General features: G+C 44.2%; 2 protein-coding genes across 2 annotated transcripts; one reads left to right on the forward strand and one right to left on the reverse strand.

Annotated features, from left to right (window-relative positions):
* Positions 1-73: 73 nt before the first annotated feature.
* Positions 74-4,238, reverse strand: ints14 (integrator complex subunit 14). The gene is made up of 12 exons (XM_047034257.1): positions 4,187-4,238; positions 3,450-3,730; positions 3,159-3,266; positions 2,895-3,050; positions 2,646-2,764; positions 2,421-2,563; positions 2,072-2,164; positions 1,843-1,987; positions 1,543-1,676; positions 1,013-1,131; positions 725-790; positions 74-569 (listed from the first exon to the last, which is right to left on the reverse strand). The coding sequence occupies exons 2-12, from the start codon at positions 3,669-3,671 to the stop codon at positions 336-338; spliced, it is 1,539 nt and encodes a 512-aa protein (XP_046890213.1). The 5' UTR covers positions 3,672-3,730; positions 4,187-4,238; the 3' UTR covers positions 74-335.
* Positions 4,239-5,372: 1,134 nt separating this feature from the next.
* slc24a1 (solute carrier family 24 member 1) lies at positions 5,373-11,735 on the forward strand. Its single transcript, XM_047033997.1, has 9 exons — positions 5,373-6,413; positions 7,310-7,372; positions 7,514-7,622; positions 8,819-8,893; positions 9,332-9,426; positions 9,728-9,997; positions 10,350-10,439; positions 10,693-10,859; positions 11,310-11,735. Exons 1-9 carry the CDS (start codon positions 5,373-5,375, stop codon positions 11,557-11,559), a joined length of 2,160 nt encoding a protein of 719 aa, XP_046889953.1. The 3' UTR covers positions 11,560-11,735.
* The last annotated feature ends 120 nt before the right edge of the window (positions 11,736-11,855 follow it).

Below are 11,855 nucleotides of genomic sequence, written 5' to 3' on the forward strand. Positions count from 1 at the left end.
ATTTATAATAAAATTATAATAATTATATTATGCAAAATACACTTGATTTATATAAAATTCATTAATTCATCCATGGTGACTAATTATATTTATTAGAAACACTTATAAAATGCTATATATGTACACAACATTTGGTAAACAAAAAGGGCATCACAAGCAGAGTGCTTATGGTCTGTATTAGTAAAAACATGAGTTGTTTGCTCTGCAAGCGGTGGTTCACAATCGCAGAACAACAGCTGTCCATTGTTCACATCAAGGTCATTTCAATCAAATACAAGTCTCCATGAGAAGACTTCTCCTGCATCCTTCTTCCCAGATCTTCGTCCTGAGCCGGCTCAGCTTGAGAAGTCTGTGTGCATGGGGGCGATGTTGTGATCAAAGGCGGCATACTGAGAGTCGCCTGTGCTGGCCAGCTTCAGCTGCTGGGCAGCATGGGACAGCTGGAAGGCAGCGTCTGGGTGTGCGTTGTCTGGGAGCAGGGTGCATTCTCTCTCTAACAGCTCCGCCACCCCCTTCAGCAGCTCCCAGAAGCCAAAGGCCAGGGCAGCTTTCCGCAGCCGGTTTAACTCCTGACACACACGGGAGGGATAGATTATTAGATTAGATTATTCGCATTAGATAGTCGCAATATTAGATTATTGCGACTATCGTGCAATGTACATGTGTGTGAGAGATTCACAAAATGAAAACCTTCATTTCACTGGATTGCTGCGCTGGTATTTACCTTATAGAAGGTCTGAGTCTTCTCTGGTAGTTTCCTTGCATTCCTCAGAATCTTTTGGACATCCGTCTGTTAGGGAAAACACATTATTTAACCTGTCCCCACTCTTTGTTGAGGAAAAAAATATTAATTGTTCACTACAATTTAGATCTGGGAGTTCTGTACTATTTGCCAGTTAGCTAAGTGGAAATAAATGAATCCATATTAGAGACAAGACCACATCAAGGTGTCAGAAGTGTCATTTACTTGGATACACAATGATCATTTCTCAATGTGCAGCCAATACAGTACCTGCAGTCCGCTGGCTTTGATCCACACTGTGACATTCTGACCATAGCTACGTTTAATCTTCGGCTGCACAGGAAAGGGGCTTTTGCTGTCATCCTCTCCATAAGGGTTTTCAAGAGCATCTGAAACAAGAAATGGGCCAATTTGCTTAAGCAAAAGATAACATGGCATTGTTAACCATTGCCAGCCATTACTGACATCAATATTTAACTACTGGATTTGATTGTGTGCACACAGACGCACACGACGGTGGGAATGGGACGTCTGGCACTGACGCATCGATGCTTGTCTCACTAAACCAACACGCAGTTTCCAAAAAGGGTTTTGGAGCTTGTATCAAATTAGGATAACGAAGTGATTGATGTCGTTCAATGCTTTGCAAGTTTTTTTTGACGTTGTGTCCTTGGGCAAGGCACTTCCCCATACTTGCCCCGGGGGAATGTCCCTGTACTTACTGTAAGTCGCTCTGGATAAGAGCGTCTGCTAAATGACTAAATGTTAATGAAATGTAAATGTAATGAGGGAGGTGTTACCTGAGATGGGCCCCAGCTGGGAGACCTTGCCTAGCCAGGGAAGAGGCTCAGGCCCAGGCTCAAACAGAGACATCATCAGGTTGGACTTCTTCTTGCTGTCTGCTTGGGAGTACAGCATACCATACCACTCAGGCCTGGGGACAGACAGACACACCAGTCCATTACCTCTTAACAAGGAAACTGTATTATTAGGCACTAACCCTTATACAGTATAAACTCATAATAATGTTAGAAGCAATCCAATCTGTTGATCCCAATGTGACATGGAACATGACATCTGTAGTATGGCTCCCTCCTTACCCCAGCTGCACCAGAGCCACCATGCCCTCCACCTTGAGACTACCATGCAAAAGGACACAGAAGTTGGGGCTCTTCCCCGCCATCTGATTGGCTGACGGCTCCTCCTCTGCTTCATCCGTGTTACTTGTGCCAATCTCATCCGCCTCTAAAATGAAGCAGAGTTCACACATCAAAACATGTTTTGACAATGTGAGGTTGGTATGGTTGGCATTTTAAAGAGAACCCTCACCTTTGATCACAGCGATGGGAAGGACCAAGTGTCTGGATATGACCGGCGGACTGGAGATGTCTCCTATTTCAATGAAACCCACAATCTCTAGATCTGTAATACAAAAATAAGTTAAGACGACAGATCTAGAAGTGGGATTTCAATCATAACTGAAGGTGGGAAATGTATGCAGCCCTGTTAGTACTGTCGGAGCGGAAAACGGGAGGACAGTTGTGCAACAGTTGGGCTTTTCATGCGCGAAATACCCAGTGTGTATATCCTGTATTGAAGTGAATAAAACCACTTGTATTTGATTTCACCACGACTGAGCGTCTTTTTCGATCATCAAAGAAACCAGATCCTCCAGTACCTGTCTGGACTGTCCTGGGCATAGGGTCCACCTCCTCGTCCACGATCACAGGCTCGGGCCGAGGGAAAACCTGAACGTCTGAGGACAGGTTCCCACAGCGGAGGACTGCATGGAAGGGCGAGTACGCCTGGTCAATCAGCCTCCTGGAAACACCAGCCAGAACATCAGTTCCCTCTTTCATTTGAAGGCTGGGAGGATCCAATGAAACAAAGTCAATCTACAAACCCAAACATGGCCTGGACACTCTTCAGGCACAATGGTCCCTCCATGGTGAAGATCTGTCCCTCCCCTCTGTTTAGACTTAGAAGCTGCTCCAAGTTATCCATGGTGTCGGTGGTCTGGAGCTGGACATGGACAACATACAGCATCAAGCAAACCACATACTGAAAGGGGAATATAAAGAGCTGGATACCTCCACTGTCCTGCTCAGTAAAGAATCAGGGCAAATTCTGCAGATAGTGGATGATTCCGTACCTCTTCTGCGTTGGCGATGCACATGACAAACAGCTTGGCTGGGAAAGGGAAAGGCAGTGGGAATTTCTTGTCCTCTGAACGATGCTTTAAAGTCTGAAGGGAATGCCGCAGAGAGCCCTTTCCTATGCCCAAAGAACCATCAGTCACTAGCACCACCTGCAGGTCAAGGGAGGAAAGACATCAATAATCATCAGACGCTGTTTAAACTGAATGTTTGTTTTTGAAAACTGTGCACAATGCGTCACGAATACATGGTCAGGGTACCTGGCAGGGACAACCACTGCCCCACTCCTGCTGTACAACGTTATTGACTCCCTGCAGTGCTGACTCAAGGCAGGTTTTGTCATAGTCCTCTAGGTTGCTCAAGGCTTCCTGCAAAGTAGAAGAACGCATATTTGAGAAACTATGAATTTCTCAGATCTGGAGAGAAAAAATGCATGCATACTGCTGATGAAATGCAAAGGACATAACCTTCACATTAGTTAACCAAATATTCATAATGGCTATCATCTTTGTGGAATACATTGCACATAGCCTATTGACCTGCTACTTTACCTGCAGACTGTTGTAGTCTCTAGTAAAGGGTACCAGGAGCTCCCAGAGTGAGGAAAATGCCACCAGTGATGTGAACTCCAGACGGTAGTTGGTGGCCATGTGTTCAAATAACATAGTGAGTCCATGAACTGCCAGGTTCTTCCTTTGAAACTCTTCACTACCGTCCAGTGACACAGGCCGTGTCATGGACAAGGACACGTCCATCAGAACCACGGTCGGCATTGCTCCTCACAGTAATCTTTCCCTCAATTTGGAGACTGAAATAAACCTCCACACCCTCTCTGTAAAAACAGAACATCACTCATTTACTCGAACAGACAAAATAACTTTTGAATTAGCTAAATAAACGCTTTCATTTTGTAACTTGCAAGATAACTAGCTACAACTTGACTTCATACCGTCTCTGAAGAATCTTAACTATCTGTTGTAAAAAAAATATTTATTTATTTATTGAGTTATTGATTCAACATCCAGTCGAAAAGGTTTAATGACAAATCAGGTAGCTAGCACAGGGAGTATAGTCTATACTATAGCCAGCTCGTACATAAATAGGCTAACCTAGCAGTAGCAGCTAGCTGGTTAGATCAATGTTACTCGCTAAACAGAATGGTTTGCAAGTTAAACCTGCAACAGTGTATTCTGTATTTTTGAGCAATACGTATCATTTTAAATTGAATTCAATTTAACATAGTTAAGATTTGTAGATATCCTACAACAATACAGAGAGACAAAATTACCCATCAATACTCTTTGTGAATTCGTGCGGTATGTCTTAAATGTATCCGGGCTTCAACGCTAATATAAATCACTAGTTCCTAGCAAGTTAACGTTAGTTTGTTCCTAGTCTCACAAGCTAAGAAATGTACGACCCTATATTGTTTGTGAATGGTTATATTTCATTTTTGCAAGTATGGAATGGAATATACCAATAATCTGGAATGATGTTACCGCAGTTTCCACTTTCTAAGTCATTTTCAATTAAATTTAAGCATTCTGTGAGAGAAGAAACATAAAGCCTTCCTTATTCTAAAGAACACCCCATTCACATCTCAAAATAATAAGTAAACAAAAACTTGCTTCATAAAAAGTAATTGAAATGTAAATGTAAGATATAATTAGAGTGTCGCAGACAATACACATAATCCTCTTAGACTTCAGGTATTAAGTATTATGCTGATCCATGGTGAAGAAGACCTGTCCTGTGGTGCGTCCTCGAGCTTGACCCTCTTGTGACAACTGCGCGCGGGGTGCATCTTCCCATTCTTGATACCACTGCTTGCCAGCTGTGGATATTACATCTGTGGACACATAATTGCCTTTCCTGCTGTAGTGCTTCGCAGGTAAGGTTACCTGTTGTTAACAGCAAGTGCATTATCACAATGCAGGCTATTGGATATGAGCTTTTGTACGTGGGAAAACTACTGTGAAATGTTATACAAGTGTCTCTGATGTTTGAGACTGAAAAGGTGAATATGTAAAACTCGAAAAAGTTTTTTGATCAGCATTACTTTATTCGACTTATTTGTCGTTGGTCTTTCTGTAGTGTCAATATTTGTTCATGTTTGCTGTGTAATTTAGTTTCAAACAATTACAACAGACAGCAAGGTGAGGGGTATTATGGGATATTAATGTTTTGTAGGACTGAATTGTGTCAGTACAAAAACAATACATTTGGTGTGTAAATCAAAAGACCAACATTTGTGTGCCACTTAATTCCACCAGATAATCACTTGAATTCTTGATGTTGTTTTGCTTTTAAAACAGGCCAGAAAATCCAATGGTTTGATGATGACATGAATCATCTGGGTCCTGCATTGTACCACCCCATTGACTTTTGGGGAGACATTGTGGATTTATCCTTCACTTTTGCTCCTATATGCAACTTAATTCTCCATAGCCAATAGCAGCACAGCACAGGGGAAGATGTATTGTACACGAAGGAAGCGACTCCAACTGAGCCGTGTTCTGTTCCTCATTTCTGGGGTCTTGATGTGTTGCGTATATCAGTTGACCATCAGTGCCAGAATGTCCGAGTCCTGGGCAGCTTCCCAGATGGGCGAGGATCCTCAAATGGTCCCAACAGATACATTGGAAGCTCAAACCGAGACTGTGGGGGAAGTGGACCTCAACACTCATTCCGAAGTGGACGAGCTGTCAGGCCATACAACACCAGAGGCATTACCCTTTGAAATGACTTCTGATACCACGACTTTGATGACCACCACAGAGGATACCCCATCCACGACTACGAAACGGATTATCGTGCACTGCATCTATGTGGATCCGGCACCACCCAAGCCCACAGAGGCTCCCACATCCCCGCCAACATCCGCTGTTCCCAACACCACGCTCTCGGCCCCAGGGGATGCCCCACACATAAAGGGAGACTACCCCCAGGACCTCTTCACTGTGGAAGAACGTAGGAGTGGCTGGGTGATCCTACACATCAGTGGGATGATCTACATGTTTGTTTCCCTTGCCATCGTGTGTGATGAGTTCTTCGTTCCAGCCTTGGGAGTGATTACAGACAAACTGGCCATCTCCGACGACGTGGCTGGAGCGACCTTCATGGCTGCAGGAGGCTCTGCCCCGGAACTCTTCACCTCCCTGATTGGTGTCTTTATCTCACATAGCAACGTTGGCATCGGCACCATCGTGGGCTCAGCGGTCTTCAACATCCTGTTTGTGATTGGCATGTGTGCCGTCTTCTCCAGAGAGATGCTCCATCTCACCTGGTGGCCTCTGTTCCGGGACGTGTCTTTCTACATCATCGATCTGATCATGCTCATCATTTTCTTTCTGGATAATACCATCATGTGGTGGGAGAGTGTTATGCTGGTGGGTGGGTACACTTCCTATGTGTGCTTTATGAAGTTCAATGTACAAATAGAGCATGCCTTCAAGTCCCAAATTATGAAACACAAGAGTATTATGAAAGTCATCGCCATCGAGGAACCTGACAAGGTAAGTGTTCCTCTGCTTTATCAAGCTACTAAAATCCACATTTGAAACATATTGTAAAACAGCTTGAAAACGGCGTACACTGAATACTGAAACTGAAGAAAGAACAAATACAATTTGTGGCAGCAACATGAAAGGGAGTGTCAGTATTTTCTTAGGGAATCAGAAACAGCAACCTCTCACGCTGTTTCAAAAACATTCTTTTTAATGATGTTCCAGTGTTTATTCGGCACAGCTTAACGCATGTCTGACCGCTCACTCATTGATATGCAGCAAATATATGAGAGCAGAATAGTTGTTGTTGTTGTTTTACTCAAAGAGATCATCATATCTGCTGATCTGCCGTGACAGCTCTGTAAACTTATGGTTTTTAGATCAAGTAAATCATGGTACTAGAGGGCTATGATCATACTCACTTTGGCCCTGTAGACCCAAAGCCAATCATCACCTACCATGACCCCTAATCCTTAGGTTGTGAAGGACATACTGTAGCTATAACATATACAGTGTTTAACTCTGGTAAGTGTGATTGAAGCTTACTCTATACACAATACTTAGACTGACACTAAGTCTTAGACTTAGACTTAGTGCTTGGTCAGAGGTTTCTGTTCAGCTGAATAGGGAAACTAACAGGCCTTACAAAAACGGCACACATTAATGGTGATTTACATTATCTTTAGTTGTACACAACATTACATTATTGTGTGCCCCACTTAAACCTTGTCACATTTCATGGTAATGAACGTCTAGGGAGTTCAGGAAATTGAAACACAACATGTCTGTATACTAGACAGAAGTATACTGATGCAATGCAATTTAATCATTGTATTGCCACCATGTAAGCCTTCTCAGAATGTATATGCTGGTTTGATTTTGGTCTGTTTCGGTGTTGTATACAGAACGACGTGGCATCAGTCGAAGATAACCCACCTCCCGAACCAGATAACAAGAATCGACTGAAGGTAGATCCACTGGACCACAAATAAACAAAAGCTAGAGATGTTAAATATGTTCAGAAGGATATGGATTGTGTGCGGAGGGGGTTCTGTAGACTTGTGGTTCTCTCTGCCATTATGACTTTAGATCTGGTTCTTTTTCTTCAGTTGAAGCCAGCCCTTCAGCGAGGCGGCAGCTCAGCCTCTCTGCACAACAGCACCATGAGGACCACCATCTTCCAGCTGATGATCCACACGCTAGACCCTTTAGGTGAAGGTTAGTTGTCATTAAAGCAGAGTCACAAACTATACCCATGTTTCCAGCCCATTCAATTTGCCCCGACAACAGCGTGCACTGTGCACCACGGACAGTCCCCTTTGTCCTTCTCTCAATAAAATGGATTAGCATTGTGTTCCAAATGGAGATACCACTAAGTCCTGATGCTAAGCAGATAAATACTTGTCTGTCCACTGTATGGAGTGATTCAGTTGTGTGATGATGAAGGAGGTGAAAAGGCTCATGGGATACGGGTCATTTGCAGATGTTTAACTCGTATGTCACGAGTCATCACTTTGGGTCATGTGAAGCGTGTGTCTATTTGCCTTATATTTGGTTCTGTGACCCTTGTACATTGTATGTGTAGTGAGCCGGGGCCCAGGGCCTAGGGCCCCAGGCTCAGGCCCCCAACACTGCACAGATCGAGGTCCAGTAATCAGCTTTGGATTGAGCTCATAAAAGCTGGATCACTGCCAGCCTCTACGTGGCCGATAGCGCCATCATTCATACCCGTTTAAGCCCATTGAGACCACTAGCCAGGTAGCCCACTGAGTTACCTGTGACACCTGCACCAAAAAACACCTTCAATATATTTTACATCACAGTTTGCAATTAAATCGGATCAAATTGTAATTCCTTGGGGACTGTATGTATATTACAGTAGAGAGGGGTATTATTTTTAAATTAAGGTGAGGTACAAGTTTGAGCTACCCTATGGCATACTGTAACTGTTCCCATGGTTTGATTGACAGCAACCACTAGGATTATATACATCTACTCATGCTGCGAGTATCCCTTTCATTGAGATGAGCTGACAAGATCGGTGAGACAGGTTGAAAAGAACAAATGAGAAGTTCTGTATGCATCAGTCATCTTCCTGTTTAAAAACGGTAATGAATGGAGAGGCTCATGCTGCCAGATTAGAGTAGAGGAAAGGTAAGTTCCCCTAAAACAAGTTTGCTGTCTTGTGATGTGTGTTCATGCACTTGTATTGCGGAATGTGAAATCACACTGTGAATGCTTTTGCTGTTAGACAACTTTGCTGCTTCTTCCTGCTGTATTTTCATCATCATTCGGAAGTTGCTTTTGTTCAGATCTGTGGATATGTGTATCACGTCGCCATAGTGAACTAAATTGAACCTTTACCTATTCACCTGCATCATACTCAATCTTAATAATAGCTTGGTTGTTTACAGGAAAGTTTAAGGAAAAGGCAGAGATTCTGAACAGCATGGCCAGGGGGAAAGTGGAGACACAAACCAAATCTGACGGTGAGAAGGATTAGCTCAACGAATGAGAAAGCAGTGTTTAGGGTGTAATGATTTCTGATGGTCGTAAAGCTCAGTGGGCTGCATGTCAGCCTAACACACATTCCTTCCTGCCAGGTCTTGTAGTATGTTGATGAATGTGTTGATTTCCCCAGATATAGAGCACCATTAGAACATTTCAGTGTATTAGCGGAAATATACAAGGCTGTATGGAATAACAATTATCAGTGAGGCCATTGTGCAACATTCTTGCAACGCGCTAACTTGAATGCGCTACACTTACTGCTTACTAGAGTGCTTTATTTTGACAATGGACACAGTCGCTAACTGACTAACTGACTAGCAAATTCCCCCACGGTCGGTACCTCTTGCTGCCACATGTCCAGATGACAAGCTTTTGCTTAAGGCTGTGTTTGTTTACTCCCTATGCTATTGCCCCAGAGGGAGAAAAAAAAAGCGATCCGCCCAAAGAGCCTGCGGCTGCCCCGCCTCCGGCCGAGGAGGAGCAGGTGAAGGAGCAGCCTGGGGGCCAGAAGGTAGGAGCCACCTATCACCTGGTGGTTCTTAAAAAGCACAGACACAGAAGTCACTCTTTGATACCTTTCTATGTAAGAGTCTCAGTACAATGTGTACTGATGTGTTTTCTTAGGCCAATGGGATCTATAGGGGGATAGCTGCTAAAGCTTTACTTCCTGATATTGGTCTTGGGTTGTATGACTTTTGTTTGTTGGTTGTGAGTAACTTTTCTATTGTTTGCCTTTATGCCTATCTGCCTTTCTGCCTGTTTGCCTGCTTGCTTCTCTGCTCGTCTATCTATCTGTTGGTTTATTGTCCGAGGATGATGAGGAGGGTGAGGGAGAGGGTGGCTCTGACAGCTCTGATGACAGTGATGATGAGGATGACAGCGAAGAGGACAGTGATGAAGACAGTGAGGATGAGGAAGAAGCTGAGGATGATGCCGTTGAAGACAAAGAGGATAATGAAGATGAAAATGATGAACCTTTGTCTTTAGAGTGGCCAGAAACACCACGTAAACAAGCCACCTATCTTTTCCTGCTGCCCATAATCTTCCCTCTGTGGCTGACCGTTCCTGATGTTCGCAACCCAGTAAGACTTGTGCAGTAAACACTTGAGGCTAGGGTTAGGTTTCTAGCAAATCCCCAGATACACTCATTAGAATGTACTCTCCACCACATCTGTTTTTAAAACAAGATTATGGTAAAGATGGTTAGAGCTTTGGCATTAAAGGATAGGCATAGAGTTTGCTTAGAATACAGGGTTAGGGTGAGCTTTCTGCAAATCCCAGAAACACACAGTGTGGCATATTGTAAACAGAATATTAGCAGCCCCAGTGACACGCTGGTCATTAAATCCACAAATTCAATCTTCATATTCAATTTTCAAACCAACAAACCATTATTTTGTGTGTCAAGTGTCTTCTATCTTCTTTGTTCTCCAGAAATCCAAGAAATTCTTTGCGATGACCTTCCTAGGTTCTATTGCATGGATTGCTGTGTTTTCCTATCTCATGGTGTGGTGGGCGCATCAGGTCAGTAGCACCAGTAACTGGATTATGCCCTCACACTGGAACAACACTGGATAACAAAATCTGTCCCAAAGCCTGAAGATGATGGGCTTCCTGTTTGTGCAGTTATATTGTATATGCTGCAACTAAACAGGAAATGAGTAAAAATGCAGACTTTTCATTATGTGACAGCAGATTGAGTCTCATATAAACTTTAGATTTACCAAAGTGTCGTTTCCCAAAGCTAAAGTCCTGCTGGTGTCCTGTTTCTACCCAGGTGGGTGAGACAATCGGCATCTCAGAAGAGATCATGGGTCTGACCATCCTGGCGGCAGGAACGTCCATCCCCGACCTCATCACCAGCGTGATTGTGGCCCGGAAAGGTCTGGGAGACATGGCCGTCTCCAGCTCTGTGGGAAGCAACATCTTTGACATCACAGTGGGGTAAAGAAGATCTTTTAGCTTGACGTTAGCTCAGCAAAACCTGCTAGGTAGATAGATATATACTTTATTAATCCCACGGGGAAATTCAGGTATCTCTCACAGCTGTCATATTAACAATAAATACAGACAATATGAACAGACAATACGATACAATACAAACAGACTGCTGTAGCCATTCTGAAAAATAGTTCAGTTTGTCATCTCGATGGTGACAAGAAGTTTCATTACATTCTCTGCCCCCCCCTCTCTCTGCCCCCCCTCTCTCTGTCTCTGTCCCTCCCTCCCTCTCTCTCTCTCTCTCTCTCTCTCTCTGCCCCCCCCTCTCTCTCTCTCTCTCTCTCTGCCCCCCCCTCTCCCTCTCCTTCTCCCCCTCCCCCCCCCTCCCCCCCCCCTCCCCCTCCCCCTCCCCCTCCCCCCCCCCCCCCTCTCTCTCTCTCTCTCTCTCTCCAGCCTGCCTGTCCCATGGCTGATGTACTCTAGTTTCCATGGTTTTGCTCCAGTGCAGGTCAGCAGCAATGGGCTTTTCTGCGCCATCGTGTTGCTCTTCCTCATGCTCCTCTTCGTCATCATCTCCATCGCCGCCTGCAAGTGGAAGATGAACAAAATGCTGGGCTCCACCATGTTCCTGCTCTACTTTGTGTTCCTGGTGCTCAGCGTGATGCTGGAAGACCGCATCATCGTGTGCCCTGTGTCCACCTGAGAGCGCCGGACCAGAGAAGACCACCACTTCCAGTAGTATACATGTCTGGAGAGGGGTTAGGCTCTGGAGATCTACAGAACATGTGAAAATCGACATACTATACTGGCTCCATATCGATGACCACTGCAGTATGTCAGCATACACAGGCTATGGCACTCAATGTACATTAGGATACTCACTGTTAGTCACTATGGCAGCTTAACCTGGACAATGTTATCTCTGCAGTATGGTATACTTCAATATCCCTCAGACTGGACCGATCACTACAATGCATTAGTTTTATAAACTTAGCACAG

This window comes from Hypomesus transpacificus, chromosome 14 (genome assembly GCF_021917145.1).
Source record: "Hypomesus transpacificus isolate Combined female chromosome 14, fHypTra1, whole genome shotgun sequence".
NCBI lineage: Eukaryota > Metazoa > Chordata > Actinopteri > Osmeriformes > Osmeridae > Hypomesus > Hypomesus transpacificus.